The sequence below is a fragment of the Melanerpes formicivorus genome, unplaced genomic scaffold (genome assembly GCF_026170545.1).
Source record: "Melanerpes formicivorus ecotype bairdi unplaced genomic scaffold, bMelFor1.0.p_v2 SCAF_69, whole genome shotgun sequence".
NCBI lineage: Eukaryota > Metazoa > Chordata > Aves > Piciformes > Picidae > Melanerpes > Melanerpes formicivorus.
In genome coordinates, this window is record NW_027142421.1 from 2475458 (window position 1) to 2493237 (window position 17780).

Here is a 17780-nt window from a genome sequence, read left to right on the forward strand (position 1 = left end):
CGCTCAGGGGAGGGCTGTATGTAGGGCAGGGTGGATGGCGGAGGTTACAAGGCACAGCCCGTGTTGGGGAAGGGGACACACCCCCGGGTCCTAAAGGCGGTGGATGAATCGGGTCAGTGCGGTGCGGCTTGTGCGGGACGGTCGTTACCGGGGCTTAGTGATGCCTGGGGGTGCGTGTTGTCCCCGCGGGGAGGGGATTCTCCCGCCGGCACCGTGTAAACGGAGGCACCGGCAGAGGGCGGGGGGTAGGCACAGATCCCTCTCTTTCCCCTCCGCGGCTCCGCCTGCTTCTGCGGCAGGGAAAGCCGCTCGTCTACGGGGAACAAAAGACTGCGAGAGGACTGCGGGAGGGCGGCCGCCAGCAGCGGGGCCGGTTGACGTATGAGCTACCGCCGCCCTCCGCTCCTTTGTCCCTGCTGTCAGACTCGAACCGGCAGCGACAGCGGCACCGGCCGCTCCCAGGCAGCCCCGCCCTGGCCCCGTCCCACCGCACCAGGCCCCGCCCCACCACCGCCGGACAATGCCGCAGCCCCGCCCCGCCGCAGCGGTCCTATTGGCTGGGCGCCGCTCTGGTGTGACGTCAGTGTCAGGGCGGGGCGCGGCGCCTCATTTAAGGGTGCTCGAGGGGCGCGGCCGCTGCAGCGGCGAGTGCGGGAGCCGGAGGAGAAGTCGGCGGTAGAAGGAGCGGCGGACACCGGCACCATGCGTGAGATCGTGCACATCCAGGCCGGGCAGTGCGGCAACCAGATCGGCGCCAAGGTATGGGCCGGCGCCCTGCTCCTCTGCCTAGGGCTCTAGGGCAGTGCCGGCTCCGGGGCGGTGCCCGTTCTAACCGCGTGTCCCTGGGGAAAGCGCTATTGGGAGGGTTCTGTCTGCCCGCTGTCGAGCATTGCTCGTTGCTGGAGATGTGCAGGGAGGAAGTGCGTTGCGCGGTGTCGAAGGGGTGGGACACCCCTGCCATCTGGCTGTGGGGGTCCCGAGCGAGCGGGGAAAGCAGGCACCGAGCCGGTGCCACACCCCTCCCTTCGTTGTCTGGGGCAGGGGGGTTGCGGGAGCGAATCCCCGAGAGCCACGTGGCGGGGATTTGGCCGGGGGGTTGCGGCAGGGCGTGGCCCTACTGACTGCTCTTCCTCCCCCCAATCCCCGGTGTTCACAGTTCTGGGAAGTGATCAGCGATGAGCATGGCATCGACCCCACCGGCAGCTACCATGGGGACAGCGACCTGCAGCTGGAGAGGATCAACGTCTACTACAATGAAGCCACCGGTAACGCCTCTCCGTTAACTCGCTTCCCGGTGCAGCTTCAATGGCTGCTTTGTACTCGCAGCCCTAACCACCTCCCTCCTAATTCTCTCAACGTCACGGGTACTAAATTGCAGGGAGGTGGAAGGGAGCACAGCAGGGTTTCAAGAGCACTGCTCTGGTTCCTCCCTCAGGTAACAAGTATGTCCCCCGTGCCATCCTGGTGGACTTGGAGCCTGGCACGATGGACTCTGTGCGCTCTGGCCCCTTTGGACAGATCTTCCGTCCTGACAACTTTGTCTTTGGTGAGTAACCATACAATGGAAAAGTCCCAAAGCAGGAGCTTCATGCACCGAGAGCACTCAAAATGAGCGTGCAGGTGAATCTCCATAGCACAGCTGGGATCGAAGGGAGGGGAAAGCCTCATAGGACAGGAGATGTGGTATTTTCTCTGTTCTTCTCTGGCTGCTAATGTAGCATGCTGCTCGTGGTCTCTTCCCCAGGTCAGAGTGGGGCTGGCAACAACTGGGCCAAGGGGCACTACACGGAAGGTGCCGAGCTGGTGGACTCTGTCCTGGATGTGGTGAGGAAGGAATCGGAGAGCTGTGACTGCCTCCAGGGCTTCCAGTTGACCCACTCTCTGGGCGGTGGCACGGGCTCTGGGATGGGCACCCTGCTGATCAGCAAGATTCGGGAGGAGTACCCTGACCGCATCATGAACACCTTCAGCGTCATGCCCTCCCCCAAGGTGTCGGACACAGTGGTGGAGCCCTACAATGCCACCCTCTCCGTGCACCAGCTGGTGGAGAACACGGATGAGACCTACTGCATCGACAACGAGGCCCTGTATGACATTTGCTTCCGCACCCTGAAGCTGACCACTCCCACCTATGGGGACCTCAACCACCTGGTGTCGGCCACCATGAGTGGCGTGACCACCTGCCTGCGCTTCCCCGGCCAGCTGAACGCCGACCTGCGCAAGCTGGCGGTCAACATGGTGCCTTTCCCGCGGCTGCACTTCTTCATGCCGGGCTTTGCCCCGCTGACCAGCCGCGGCAGCCAGCAGTACCGCGCCCTGACGGTGCCCGAGCTGACGCAGCAGATGTTCGACTCCAAGAACATGATGGCCGCCTGCGACCCCCGCCACGGCCGCTACCTGACGGTGGCTGCCATCTTCCGGGGCCGCATGTCCATGAAGGAGGTGGACGAGCAGATGCTCAACGTGCAGAACAAGAACAGCAGCTACTTCGTGGAGTGGATCCCCAACAACGTCAAGACGGCCGTCTGCGACATCCCGCCCCGCGGCCTCAAGATGTCCGCCACCTTTATCGGCAACAGCACGGCCATCCAGGAGCTCTTCAAGAGGATCTCGGAGCAGTTCACCGCCATGTTCCGGCGCAAGGCTTTCTTGCACTGGTACACGGGTGAGGGCATGGATGAAATGGAGTTCACGGAGGCCGAGAGCAACATGAACGACCTGGTCTCTGAATACCAGCAATACCAGGATGCCACTGCTGATGAGCAGGGCGAGTTTGAAGAGGAAGGAGAGGAGGATGAGGCATAAAGTTGGAATGGGTAGGAGTTAAGTATAGTCTGAGCAGGCAAGTGTTCTTTGGGAGAAGGAATCTGTGCAGTTGTGCTGAAGCATGCATTTTTTTAATTTGGTGCTCTCCACTGTTGCTTCTGTCAGCAGTTTTGTATCCTTGACTGTCCAATGTAACAGTAGTTGCAAAAATACTTCAGAGTCTTCTGTTGAAATGGTTAACTTCTCAAACATAAAGGCTTTTTGTGTCCTAAACTGTCTCCTCTGCCTTATTTCTCTCTAGATTTGAGACAATAACTCTTGTATTATTTTCTTCTCTTCTCAGTTTAACCCTTAACCTGACTTGAAAGCTCTAACTCAATAAAGCAAGATTTTGATGTGCTAGTGCAAGGAAACTGCTGCTTGTCCTTTGAAGATGGTAGCTGGGGGTTATGGAAACTATACTTAGGGAAAATGGGGATCCATTGTTAGACATCCTGTGTCTAGCAGCTCATCTGTTGATGGGGAGAAAGCTGCCTTTAGTTAATAGAGATGAGACGCTGCTCTGGAGAATCCTGCCCCTCCTGTTCATGGACATACATGGTAGTGAGGTCAGTGAGAGGGTATTGAGTTCCACATTGCAAGCTGTCCAAACTGATGTGACAGGATGGCTGCAGACTTCCCAGCTGACATTCAGCACCTCTTCCTGAACTTGTGCTTGTGTAGTACATGCATATGGTTAGCTGCCTGTGGTTTGACTTGATCCTGACCTGCCCTATTTCTTCCTTACTATATATTAAATAGCCATGCATAGAGGCATAGCTTTGTACTAGCAGATAACTTAAGAACCTGAACTTTCTGTTTAGGCATAACAATGAGTGTTTCCCCCAAACAGCCACAAAGCTTCCTGTAACTGTGTGAAGGGATCAGCTCTTCAGGGCAATCAATTCCCTTTAGGAGACAAGAGGTGATGGGCAAGTTTCCAGATGGCATAGCCTAGTGAATATTTGCAGTCTAGGAATCATCACCCTAACAATAGCTGCCTCCCATCTCCAAGTGATGCATTCACAGGGCTGTTGTTTGATGCTCTTGGTCCCTGCGTCAGGACCTGGACCTCCACCCAGGCAGGTGAGCAGTGCCACAGAACCCTGCTGTGCATCTGTGCAGAGGTAAGTGTGGTTTCCTTATGGTGATGGAAGGGGATTTGTGGTACCATATGCTTTAAGGATGCAGGAACCCCAAGTTTACAGTGTCGGGAAGCACTTCTTCCTCCTATAAAATCAGAGTGAAATCTCTGGAGCATTGTGGTCATCCAACAGGAGAGCTTAGGTTTTCACCCAAATGCCACTTAGGGGTGTACTCCTAGGGTAAAAAAGTGTTACTTTCAGAACCAATGTCATGTGGTCCTTTCTGCTCATAGCTGCTATCCCCATGTGTGCAAGCTTCTGTGATCCCATAATGGAATGCTTTCATGGTATTGCTGGAATAAAGACTTGTAAGGGAGGTGCTGTATATGACTAATATTGTGCCTGGTTTGGTTCTAAGTGACTTAGCTGTCTGCAGACACTGGTCTGGGTCTTCCTCTGGACCTATTAGCCCAGTGTGCATGACAATAGGCATTTGCTAAAGCTTTTTTCTTACGTGCTTCATTCCTGGTGTACAGCCTGTAAGGGGGATGAAGAAACATTTAAACTACCTGAGCTGTCAGTGAACAAATACAACCTCAGAGAGCACTTGTATTTCTCAGTGCTTGAGCAGTTCTAGGATTAAGCATTAAGCAAGTGGAGGTTGTTTCAGTAGGTGAGTTCATAGCTGCTGCCCCAGGCCCTTTGGGGATATAACAACTGGTTGTCACAGTAACCTTCCTTTGAGATTACCTGGTTGGGCTGCACTTGGACCTGGTTGTCACACAGCTTTGTAAAGCTGAGGGGAGGAGCCAGCAAACCAATGTCAACAGTTTCACTGGAAGATGAGAAGCTGGTAAAGATCTTCCTTTCTGCTGTGGGGCTGTAGCAGGCTTCACTAGCGATCACCTGCTCTAGCTTCTAACTCTTAGTGTAATTGCACTCTGGTCAACCCTTAAAAGTTAGCCCTTACAGCTAAGCCACAGGACACAGTTCACTATAGCTCCTTTAGGGGAAAGCAAGGACACTATCCCACATCACTTGATGTTGGTTGTGCTCTGTTTTCTAGAGGAAGAGAACTTGTAAATACAGATGCTCTAGGCAGAAACTTCTCCTTTCATCAACATTACATTTGCCCATCATAAGCTGAAGCATCAAACCACTTCAGTAGCACTGAGTGGAGTGGCAAAGACAAGTGGAAGATGTAGAGATGATGTTCAGAACAACTTGGCAGGAACAGTAAGTCAGCTATAAAGGAGGATGAGGCTCACCCTGGGGATTGTATTTTTTTCTTGGATGTTTGAACTTTAGCTGTATCTCTGTATCTATCACTCAGGACACCATTAACCACAGAAACTGCTGCTGCGGTATGCCAGGCAACAATCAAATGTCTTCAAGGGGTTATGGTTGCACTTCTGTTTCACCTAGCAAGAACTACTGAGAAGATTTTGGCTCAGGCAATCTGGCTGCCTTAACCTCCTCTGTGGGGTGTTGGTTTGTCTGTGTCAATGAGTCGCATTTCTAAGGCCAAAGGTCTTGCAAGAGGCATCCTATATGGAAGAAATAAGGATGAATCATACCAGAAGCAGGGCTCTGGTCCCTGCTTCTGTGCTGTGGCCACAGTGACAGCTACCCAGGGAGGGAGGGAAGATATTGTCACTGCCATGGCTAACCTCTTCCCCCGTGGAGGAGCAAGTGTTGCCATCTTCTTGTGGCTGGAGAGCCTAAAGCTGTGGCTAAACAGGGAGATAGCCAGGATTGGGATCCAAACTAGGAGAGAATGAGCTCCAGCTGCCAGTCTGCCTGTTGCAAACTCAGCTGCTGTAACCAGGCAAGCCCTGGAGCACTGACCCACCTCACCCTGGGCAGCTGCTCTGCTGTGTCAGGGAGTGGTGGAGGCCATGGCATGCAGAGATTGGTCTGCACTGGTGTGTGACTGGTATTGGGTGGTTGTGGTCAGTAACTGCTGTTCTCCAACAATTTCTTCTAGTTCTGAGCATTGGCTCCACTGCCAGATCCCACAGAGACAGCGACCTGCAGCTGGAAGGGGTCAGTGTCTACTACAATGATGAATTCTGTGCACTCTAGTCACTTTGGACAGATCTTTTGGCCTGACAACTTTGCCTTTGAGTGAATGTGGGATGGAGAAGCTCCAGATGCTGGGTCAGCTTGGTTGGGTTAAGTCTACATGGGAAGAATTTGTTTACAGTGAGGGTGATGAGACTAGCCCAGGTTGCCCAGAGGTGGTAGATATCCCATCCCCGAAAACATTCTGGGTCAGGTTACTCAGGGCTCTGAGCACCCTGCTTTAGTTGAAGATGTCCTTGCTCACTGCAGGATTGTTGGACCAAATGACATTTAACAGTCCCTTCTAACCTGAACCATTCTAAAATTCATTCAATGATTTATGAGCTCCATGGGGCAGGAGAAGATATCTTGATTCTCTTCCTTCTTAAGTACTAACCATGAGCTTTCCTCCGGTCTCATCTCCAGGTCAGTGGGTTTGGCAACAACTGAGCTAAAGGGCACTACATGGAGGGTACTGAGAGCTGGTGGAATGTCTTGGATGTAGTGAAGGAGTAGAACTGTGACTGTCTCCAGGGCTTTCAGTCAACCTACTTTACTGGGCAGTGGCATGGTTTCTGGAGTGGGCACCCTCCCCATCAGTGTGATCCAGGTTGGGCTACTCTGACCACATCATGAACATCTCCAGCATCATGCCTTCTCAATCTCACCCTGCTTTATCCAGCTTCTTAGACATTTCCACAGAGCAAAGCTCATCACTCTTTTGACGTGTTGTAAGTACAAGGGGTAAGCCAAGTAAGTTTGGTTGGCTTTTTATCCCCCTGTTCTTAAACTTGGAGTAAACCTTTGTCAATAAGTGTGGCAAGCTGGTCTTGAATGTGACTAAATGATTATGTATTTTTTTTGAGAGTTTTCCTGCTTCCAATGTAGAATTCCTTCATGCCAAGCTCATGCCTTTGTACTCTGGCAGTCACCTGTCCTGCTTCTTTAGTTAAGATGGGAAAGAGCTGACTATTTGATCTCAGATAACCACCGCCTAATATGGAAGTATCTTTGACTTGCCCATATGGAAATTCAGAATGGAAGCTTTTGGTCACAGGAAGCTGCCTGAGGCCATGGTACATTTGGAAAGAGACATTTCCTGGCCCTGACTCTGCTGGATGCTTGTCCAGCTGGAACCCTCTAAGCATTTGAAGCCAGGGCACAGGGAACATATCAGGAGGAGCTATGACAGCCATTCTGCTGGCCAAGGACACTGTGCAGGTGAGGATTCTTACCTCTCCCATAGAGGTTTAACAAGACCTATTTCAAGTATTTTGTTTGTGAATGTCAGAAAAAAAAAGTCTCTCTAAATTGTGTTCAAAGAAGGTTATTTATAGTATCTAAGCAAAACAAAACCAAACAAAATAACAACTTCAGAGTAGGTCATTCCCTCCCTTCCACTCAAAGTCATTTTTCCCTTCCAGGCAGAATTCCACTCACAAGGGAGGAAATCAAGTCAGCTTTGTTAAATTCTTTTTTATTAATGCTTAATTCTTGCAGGGTGGAGCTTTTCTAGCTGGTCTCAATTTCTCCACAGACAGATAATCAAATGATTTTTCTCACTTGGCTGCCTTGGTAAGCTTAAGGCACATTTTGCTTCTCCATCATTGCAAAAAGAAACGTTAATAATACTCCACCTTAAGCAGAGCGTGCAAACACTTGCTGCAGAGGATGGCATGGCCATCCTGAGACGTTCTGTAGCCGGCTCAGTAAATGCTTCTCTGTTGTTTTGCACTGAAAAGTGCCTCCATGTTTTTCCTTTCGTGTGGTAGAGAGATGCTGCCTGCCCTCGGAGTGAATAATTAAACAGGGTTTTCAAGCTGAATTCTAATGGTCTCCCAACAAGCTTTACAAGCATTAAATGAAATACAAGCATTGACTTCTTATTGTCTGCTGCTTCTCATGCAGCATTGTGCTGCTCTTAGGGTTAATAAATTAATTATATGGCCGGTTTGAGGAATTCCAGCTCCACCCTAGCAGGAAGGAGAAAGAGTAAGCCTGGATTAGAGATTTCCAGGGCACTAAGAAAACTGCCACTGACAGAAGTGGGGTAGCTCTGTGGACAGGACTGGTTCAGTATCCTCCAGCTGCTAAGAATGAATGGTCCTGTTCCTCATGCCCTGCTTCAGGTTTGGCCTTTTTGTCTTTTCTTTCAGGCAGCTCCAGGGTATGTCTGACCCTTCCACCAGCTCCTGAACTCCAAACTGTGGGTGAGAATGTAGGGTTTCTTTGGATTAGGGAGTGTACTGGAGGGAGAACTGGTGCAAAGGAGTAGGAAAAGACAGAAGAAGGAGAAAGCAGAACAAGATGTTCAGTTGATTCAACCAGCTGGGACATCCTGAACCCTCCTGTGAGGAACTAGGCCAAATTTAAACACTGCTCATTGAATCCCACCACAAACTTCTGCATCTCTTAGCAGATGTCACAAGGTGAAGTTTAGAAGTTGCTGAGTGTCTGAGTTAGAAGTAACTCTTAGGTTGCAAGATAATGCAAGGAGGGGAAGGAGCAAAAGAAAGTGACTAGCCCATCAGAGTCACTCTGTCTTGTTCTCAATGACATGCAGGAAATAAGGCACCTTGGAAAATGTGATTGTTTCACTTGTTTATGCCAGAATCTTAATCCTGTCTTGACAGGAGGAACCAGTTCATGGCGGCAGCAGCTGTATTGCGTCTCTTAAGCCATCTTAAAAGGTAGAATCATAGGACTGCCTTGGTTGGAAGAGATCTCTAAGATCATAAAGTCCGACTGTTAGCCACTAATGGCCAAAACCTCATGCCCATTAAACCATGTCCCAAGTGGCATGTCTGCACCACCTGCCTGGGCAGCCGGTTCCAAGGCTTGACTGCTTTTCCAGTAAAGAAATTCTTCCTAACACCCAATTGAAACTTCCCCTCGTGTGAAGAGTGGTGATCAATGGGGCTACACCCAGCTGGTGGCCAGTCACAAGTGGTGCTCCTCAGGGATCAATGTTGGGACCACTTCTGTTCAAGAGAAGTTATTGATGATCTTGATAAGGATATAGAATGTATCATCAGTAAGGTCACAGATGACACCAAGTTAGGTGTGAGTGTTGATCTGCACAAGGGTAAGGGGGCCCTCTACAGAGGGACTTGGATCTATGGGCCAGCATTAAATGCATGAGCTTCAACAATGGCAAGTGCCAGGTCCTGCCCTTGGGCTACACTACAGGCTTGGGGAAGTGTGGCTGGAAAGCTGCCTGGCAGAAAGGGAATGGTGGTTCTCTGCACTGCTCAGGCCACACCTCGAGTATTGTGTCCACTTCTGAGAACCTCAAGAAAGCTATTGAGGTGCTGGAGCAAGTGCAGAGGAGGGCAACGAAGCTGGTGAAGGGCCTGGAGAATAAATCTTATGAAGAGTGACTGAAGGGGCTGGGGCTGCTTAGTTGAAAAAAGAGAAGGCAAAGGGGAGACCTCATTGCTCTCTACAACTACCTGAATGGACATTGTGGAGAGGCTGGTGCTGGTCTCTTCTCACAGATAATTAATGGTAGAACAAGAGGGAGTGGACTCAGACTGTAACAGGGCAGGTTTAGACTCAACAGTAGGAAATTATTTTTTTCTTCACAGAAAGAATGGTCAGACTTTGGAATGTGCTGCCCAGGGAGGGGGCTGAGTCACCAACCCTGGATGTGTTTAAAGGTTGCTCATATGTGGTACTTGATAATATGGTTTAGAGGTGAACTTTGTAGAATAGGGTTGATGGTTGGACTTGTTGATCACAGGGGTCTTTTCCAACCTGAGTGATTCTATAATTGAGGCCATTTCCTCATGTTCTATCACTTGATACCAGGGAGAAAAGACCAACACCCACTTCACTGCAACCTCCTTTCAGGTACTGGTAGAGAGCAATAAGGTCTCCTAAGCTTTCTCTTCTCCAGACTTGGTTCCAATTTCCTCAGCCACTTCTCATAAGACTTGCTCTCCAGACCCTGATGCAGCCTGGCTGGGGGCAGGAGCCATCTGGCTGCTCCCCATCACATCTGCTGTGCCAAGCAGAAATAATGAGAGCCTGCATTGTTTTGTCTTTCTGCTCAGTAAATTGCTGCCTGATATGCAGCAAACTTGTACCTTTCTGGAGTCATTTTTGTGACATGGTGTTTGTGATGGTAGCTTTGAGAGCCAAGCAAAGGGGCTTCTGCTTGCTGTGTCCTGTAAAACCAGTCACAGAAATCCCTGACTCATGGAGGTTATAATCTAAGCTGCCAAGAGAAATCATGAGTTGTGGAAGAAATATGAGGTTCATAAGGAGCAGTTCTTTCCTCAAAAGGAGCAATGAGAGATCTTTTAGAGCTGACAGTGCTCTAAACTGCTCTGTAAAACGATGTTCCCCCATGAGCTTGTCCTCTCCTTTTCTTGGCCAAACACTTGCACTGTCAGGCACAATAACCACAAGCTACTTTGAAACTGCTTTGGCTCATTCATAAAAGCCTGCTCAATGCTGTAGTATTTAATTGCTCCTTCTGCCTGCAGTGGGTAGTGATTCTGAAATAGAAATAAATTTTCCTTGTTGGTGTGTTAGCACTAGAATTAAACACACCTCCACAATCATTCCACCCTCTTGCTGGCATAAATATTCCTCTGTCTCAGTGCATGTGGCAAGTGACTGAGCAGCAGTCTTCAAAGGTGACCTTGCACAGGTGGGAGTATGGCAGTTACGAGGTCAAAGGCAAACACTAAATTAATGAGCAGAGCCTTCTCCTTTGAATACCAGGAGAGAGGCTCCAGAAGTTGTGTAGCCTCTCTCCCACACACACTGATCAGTGCATGACATCACCCATCACCAATAAGAGAACAAAGCCACAGGCAGACATTTTGTGTGCTCAAGCAGCTTTTACACGTGTATGTTTGTGATTATGTTTCAAACAATGGGGATGGGGGAGAGGGAGGAAAATAGTGTGGGATCCCTCTTGATTCCCTTGTGCATCCATCACGTGGGCTCTGCTGTTGCCTTGGAAACTGGGAAGGTAGGGATTGATGCAGGCAGGAGCAGAGTTTTGTCTGCTGAGGGCATTCCTGGGCACATGAGCTGTCTTTGTCTGGGTGGGGGAGATCTGATATCATTTGCAGTCTGAACACCAGGAAGTTATAGAGCTCCATTAGAAAAGACATTAAATAGATTCAATTGTTCCCTAAACAGCATTGATGGCTTTGATTTGTTCAAGGGTTTGCCACAATGGAGAGTTCTGAATTGACACCGAAATAATTGACATTTAATTTGCTGTGTTTATGGATAGTCAGCACTGCTTTAGGTCAGGGAACTTGCATATGTGACCAGGTACCTCCTTTTAGGGACTCTGCTTTAAACCCTGGAGCTGCCTCCTCTGAAATCCAGTAGGGACCTACAAAGAGACCATTGCTGGAACAGCAAAAATTCATTTGCCATCACAAGCTCAAAACCCTTAGTGAAATAATGAGAAAGTCCTGGGACTGTACTTGTGGGAAGCAGACATTTTATCATTTTGCCCAGAGAAGTGGCAGAAGCCCTTCTGGAAGCAGGGCTTCCAGAAGGTTTGACAGAGCTCTGAGCAAGCCTGACTTTGAGGAAGTCCCTGCTCACTGCAGCGGGTTGGACTTTCAGTGTCCCTTCCAACCCCTACCAGTATATCATCTCTGAGAGTACTGAGGTGCCTTTAAGAGGGAAAGCAGAAAGCCATCCAGTTCTGTGTGTTTTGTGATGGTAAAAGCCATGTGTAATAACACTACAGACAATTCACAGAATCACAGAATGTCTTGGGTTGGAAGGTACCCTCGAAGGTCATCTTGTCCAACCCACTTTCAGAGAGCAGGGACATCTTCAACTAGAGAAGGTTGCTCAGGGCCCCTTAAGTTTGGCCTTTAATGTCTCCAAGGATGGGGCCTCCACTGCATCAGTGGCAAACCCGTACCATTATTTCACTACCCTTATTATGAAGAACTTCCTCCTTATGTCTAACCTTAATCTACCCTGATGAAGCTTATAAACCATTGCCCTTATAAACAGTCCCTCCCCAGCCTTCCTGTAGGTCCTCTTCAGATATTGAATACCACTATAATGTCTCCCTGGAGCCTTCTTGGGGCTGAACAACTCCAACTCTCCCAGCCTGTCTTTGTAAGAGCTACATACTGTAAGCTGGAGCCAGTCCTTGCTGGTGGCATTTCACTGCAGCTGAGGTTTCTGCACTGAGGAAGAAAAAGAGCCACAGTCCATAAACAAGTCAGTGGAGCAAACCAAGAGATGGGCTCTTTTACCACATTAGTTATTATCTCACCTTTGCAAAAATTTGCTGGGTTTGAAGCTGTTCTAACTGCAATGTGATGTTGCAAGTGTTCTGTGACACCAAGCTCAATAAACCATCAGCCTTTCCTCCTGCTCGTTCTTTTCCCCACCATCACAGAAGTGTTGAGTTTGGACAGGTTCTCTGGGCTGGGGCAAACCCAGGCACTGATATAGGCTGGACAGTGAGTGGCTTAAGAGCAGCCCTGAAGAAAAGGACCTGGGAGTGCTGGTGGATGTGAGCCAACAGTGTACACTTGCAGCCCAGAAAGCCAACTGTATCTTGGGCTGCATCAAGAGAAGTATGGCCAGCAGGTCAAGGGAGGTGATTCTCCCCACCTCATGAGGCCCCACTTGGCATACTGTGTCCAGTTCTGGAAACCCTGTTACAAGAAAGGTATGGATGTGCTGGAACATGTGCAGAAAAGGGCCACGAGGATGATCAGAGGGCTGGAGCACCTCTCCTGTGGAGACACACTGAGAAAGTTGGGGTTGTTCAGTTTGGAGAAGGATCTGATGAGATCTTATTGTGGCCGTCCAGTATCTGAAGGGGAGGTGAGGGACAAGAAAGCTGGTGAGGATGATGGGTAGTGATAGGACTAGGAGGGATGGACCCAAGCTAGAGGACGATAGATTTAGATTAGAAGTTAGGAAGAAGTTCTGCACCAAAAGGTTGGTGACATACTGGAACAATTTGCCCAAAGAGGTGATGGAAGCCACATCCCTGTGTGTTTTTAAGGCCAGGCTGGATGTGGCTCTGAGCAACCTAATCTAGTGTGAGGTGTCCCGGCCCATAGCAGGGGGGTTTGAACCAGATGATCCTTGAGGTTCCCTCCAACCCTGTCAGTTCTGTGAGTCTAGTCCTTTACTCGGCACAAGAGGGTCAGCAGATTAAACAGAGTTATGTCAGTTGGGAGTTTGCCTCCAATGCCTGCATGTGTTTTTGGGCCACCTGCTCTAGCGACACTTCTTTAGCAGGGGGCTTGAAGTAGATGATTGCCAGAGGTTCCTTTCAAACCCCACCATGCTTGGATATTGTTAATCTGTGATTCCATGTCAGCCCTGTATGTCGCTGAAATTAGAGCCCCACATACACAGTTTGGTGCCACTATGCAAACCAGGGTGATGCTGCTTTGGAGTGACTGTAAAGTCTGTCATCTTCACATGGATCTGCACAGGGACCCACAGGATGCCTGCGGATGACACAAGAAAGAGAGGCTCCCCTATGGTCTTGCCACGGGACAGATGGAGGGGACCTAAGAGACAAGGGGGAATGGAAACAAGTCCTTGCTCAGGGCAACACATGAATCCCCTCCCAGCCTCCCTCACCTTCCCAGTTACCTTTACACAGCAGGTATGGGGCTTTGGAACTTGAGACAAATGATGATGCAGAGGAAGGCCCCTCCAGGGGGTTGCCTAGGGTGTGTCAGTCACCCCTACACATTTACAAGTGCTTCCATGAAGGAAAAAAAGGAGAGTAACTGTCGTAGGAGATTCCCTTCTGAGGGGAACAGAAGGCTTGATATGCTGATCAGGTCCATGTCACAGGGAATTCTGCTGCCTCTCTGGGGCCTGAGTTAGGGACACCACTAGGAATATCCCTGGTGTGGTATAACCTTCTGATTATTACCTATTATTGGTTATGCAGGTTGTCAGTTATGAGGTTGTGAAGTCTACAAGCGATTAAAAAAGACTTCAGGGCACTGGGGCAATTGGTTGAAGGATCAGGAGCATAGGCAATGTTTTCCTCAATCCCTTCAGTTAACAGTGATGAATACTGAGAGGAACAGCAAAACACACCTGATTAACACCCGGCCAAGAGGCTGGTGGCATCAGTGGAATTTGTGGATTTTTGATCATGGGGAGATTTACACAGCATTAAGCCTGCTGGTGATAAGAACGAGATTCTTTTGCATGAGCTGGCAGGGCTCTTTGAGAGGGCTTTAAAGTAGGTTTGAAGGGGGAAGGTGCTAAAACCGGGCTCACTAAAGATGAGCCTAGGGTGGCATGCCAGTGTTAGGGGGAAAATTGATAGCCTAGCTCAGGTGCTACATTTACACCAATGCACACAGCACAGGCAACAAACAGGAGCTGGAAGGCATTGTGCAGCAGGATAGCTATGACTTAGTTGTCATCACAGAAACATGGTGGGATGACTGTTGTGACTCGAGTGGTACAATGGGACAGGCAATGAAGGAACGGTTGTGGGGTGGCTCTGTGTGTTAGGGAGCATTTAGATTGTATAGAGCTCACCAAAGGGAGGGATGAAGCAAAATGTGCACTCACAAAGGGAGAATCTCCCCACAGGTACCCCAAATACATAAACTCACAAAAAAGAGAGTGACAAACTCCCTGTCTAAAGGCGACAATCCAGCTGCCAGGCTGCTTGCTGTGTGGAGACTCCCTCTCTCCAGTGTCTTCCTAGTGGGGTTCCATTTATACCCTGTTGAGGGTGCACTAGGTTGCAATTTCTTAATTAGTTGAAGGCTGAGTCCTCCAAGCAACATAAAAGCAAGGTCAGGCGTGGGCTCTGAGGGCTAGTTAATGTCTGCTAGGCGTCAAGCAGATCTTCATCAGTTCCTTGCAAGCCTCGGCCCTTTGTCAATCTTTTTGTGCCCGTCAGGGCGTTTGTACGTGTCACAATGGTTTAACACCAGGCTTGGCAGTTAGGCAGCACTTAGACCCGAGGATCCCAGAGGTCGTTCCCAGCCAAAACGATTCCGTCCCGACAGACTCCACCCCGCCCCGCCCCACCGCGGCAGGACAATGCCGCAGCCCCGCCCCGCCCCCGCGCCCCCATTGGCCGGGCGCCGCTCCGGCGTGACGTCATGGCGGGGCGCGGCGCGGCGCCTCATTTAAGGGTGTTCGCGGGGCGCGGCTGCTGCAGCGGCGAGTGCGGGAGCCGGAGGAGAAAGCGGAGGCTGCAACCATGCGTGAGATCGTGCACATCCAGGCCGGGCAGTGCGGCAACCAGATCGGTGCCAAGGTACGGGCGAGGAGGGGGTTTCGAGGTTTGTAGGGCCCCAGGATGTCTCCCTGCGGGTAGCAGCAGCCCTGGCCCCTAGCTGAAAAGAGACTCCGGGTTCTCAAAGGCACCGCGGCGCTGGTTGCCGTGGCTGCCGGAGGCAGGATGTGGCCAGGCTACAGTCGCTGCCTTCCCGCTATAGGAGGGAACGGGAGATGCTCAGCGTTGTGGGTAACCCCTTCCGTGAGTGTGCAACGGATGTTGCCATCTTCTTGTGGTGGCTGGAGAATGGAGCTGTAGCTGGACAATGGAAGACGAGCCTGCAGAGCTAGCCTGTGAATTCAAGCTAGGAAAGAATGACCTTCAGCTGCTGCTCTGCCCGTTGTAAACTCAGATGCTAGGGCCAGGGAAGCCCTTGAGTACTGACCTGCCTCAACCGGGGCAGCTGCCTTTCTGTACCAAGGAGTGGTGGAGACTATGGGATATAGAGACCTATCTGCAGTAGTGTGTGTGACTGGCACTGGGTGGTAATTGCTATTCTCCAACAATTTCTTCTAGTTCTGGGAGGTGATCAGTGATGAGCATGGCATTGACCCCACTGGCAGCTCCCATGGGGACAGTGACCTGCAGCTGGAGAGGATCAATGTCTACTATAATGAAGCTGCTGGTAAGCTGCTCTGATTTAACAGTACTCGCGATGGAGACAGCATTGTTTCCCCATGAAAACACAGGGGGATGGAAGGGAGCACAACAGAGCATGTGTGACACTGCTCTGGTTCTTCTGGCAGGTAACAAGTACGTCCCCCGTGCCATCCTGGTGGATCTGGAGCCTGGCACAATGGACTCTGTGCGCTCTGGCCCCTTTGGACAAATCTTTCGGCCTGACAATTTTGTCTTTGGTGAGTAATTGTGCAATGGAAGAGTCTAAAAGTGGGAAGGGTCATGTTCATGCTGGGCCAGGTCAATGCCAGACCAGTTGATGTCAGCTGAGATAGAAGGAGGAAATTGTTGATACTGAAGGTGGAGAAACACTGGCCAAGGTTGCCCAAAGAGGTGGTAGATACCCAATCCCTGAAAGCATTCCAGGTCAGGTTATCTGGGGCTCTGAGCAACCTACTGTAGTTGAAGATGCCCCTGCTTACTGCAGGGGATTGGATTAGAGGACCTTTCAAGGCCCCTTCCACCCCAAATCATTCATTTAATGCTTATATGAACCCTATGGGGCAGGAGATGTGGTATTTTCTCTGTTCTTCTCTAGCTGCTAATGTAGCATGCTGCTCGTGGTCTCTTCCCCAGGTCAGAGTGGGGCTGGCAACAACTGGGCCAAGGGGCACTACACGGAAGGTGCCGAGCTGGTGGACTCTGTCCTGGATGTGGTGAGGAAGGAATCGGAGAGCTGTGACTGCCTCCAGGGCTTCCAGTTGACCCACTCTCTGGGCGGTGGCACGGGCTCTGGGATGGGCACCCTGCTGATCAGCAAGATTCGGGAGGAGTACCCTGACCGCATCATGAACACCTTCAGCGTCATGCCCTCCCCCAAGGTGTCGGACACAGTGGTGGAGCCCTACAATGCCACCCTCTCCGTGCACCAGCTGGTGGAGAACACGGATGAGACCTACTGCATCGACAACGAGGCCCTGTATGACATTTGCTTCCGCACCCTGAAGCTGACCACTCCCACCTATGGGGACCTCAACCACCTGGTGTCGGCCACCATGAGTGGCGTGACCACCTGCCTGCGCTTCCCCGGCCAGCTGAACGCCGACCTGCGCAAGCTGGCGGTCAACATGGTGCCTTTCCCGCGGCTGCACTTCTTCATGCCGGGCTTTGCCCCGCTGACCAGCCGCGGCAGCCAGCAGTACCGCGCCCTGACGGTGCCCGAGCTGACGCAGCAGATGTTCGACTCCAAGAACATGATGGCCGCCTGCGACCCCCGCCACGGCCGCTACCTGACGGTGGCTGCCATCTTCCGGGGCCGCATGTCCATGAAGGAGGTGGACGAGCAGATGCTCAACGTGCAGAACAAGAACAGCAGCTACTTCGTGGAGTGGATCCCCAACAACGTCAAGACGGCCGTCTGCGACATCCCGCCCCGCGGCCTCAAGATGTCCGCCACCTTTATCGGCAACAGCACGGCCATCCAGGAGCTCTTCAAGAGGATCTCGGAGCAGTTCACCGCCATGTTCCGGCGCAAGGCTTTCTTGCACTGGTACACGGGTGAGGGCATGGATGAAATGGAGTTCACGGAGGCCGAGAGCAACATGAACGACCTGGTCTCTGAATACCAGCAATACCAGGATGCCACTGCTGATGAGCAGGGCGAGTTTGAAGAGGAAGGAGAGGAGGATGAGGCTTAGGCCCCCTGATATCAAAGCAACTTCTGTAAAGCAGGCATGTGTACTGAATAACTTAATGGTGGTGAAGCATGTTCTCTAGAAGATGTGTCCCCAGTGATCCTCTTAGAGCTTGTGACTTTGACAGGTTTCTTGGTGTAACAGCCCTTAATCCCTGTTATTACCATGGTTTTGTCCTTTAATGGTAAGAGCACATAAAGGCATGTATTCTAGATCATGTTTTCTTTCTTAGCA

General features: G+C 50.8%; 2 protein-coding genes across 2 annotated transcripts; both read left to right on the plus strand.

The window, feature by feature from the left end:
• Window positions 1-647: 647 nt before the first annotated feature.
• Window positions 648-3179, plus strand: LOC137453630 (tubulin beta-2 chain). Its single transcript, XM_068163022.1, has 4 exons — window positions 648-759; window positions 1157-1265; window positions 1436-1546; window positions 1745-3179. Exons 1-4 carry the CDS (start codon window positions 703-705, stop codon window positions 2803-2805), a joined length of 1338 nt encoding a protein of 445 aa, XP_068019123.1. The 5' UTR covers window positions 648-702; the 3' UTR covers window positions 2806-3179.
• Window positions 3180-15127: 11948 nt separating this feature from the next.
• On the plus strand, window positions 15128-17767 carry LOC137453631 (tubulin beta-1 chain-like). Its single transcript, XM_068163023.1, has 4 exons — window positions 15128-15213; window positions 15751-15859; window positions 15981-16091; window positions 16489-17767. Exons 1-4 carry the CDS (start codon window positions 15157-15159, stop codon window positions 17547-17549), a joined length of 1338 nt encoding a protein of 445 aa, XP_068019124.1. The 5' UTR covers window positions 15128-15156; the 3' UTR covers window positions 17550-17767.
• The last annotated feature ends 13 nt before the right edge of the window (window positions 17768-17780 follow it).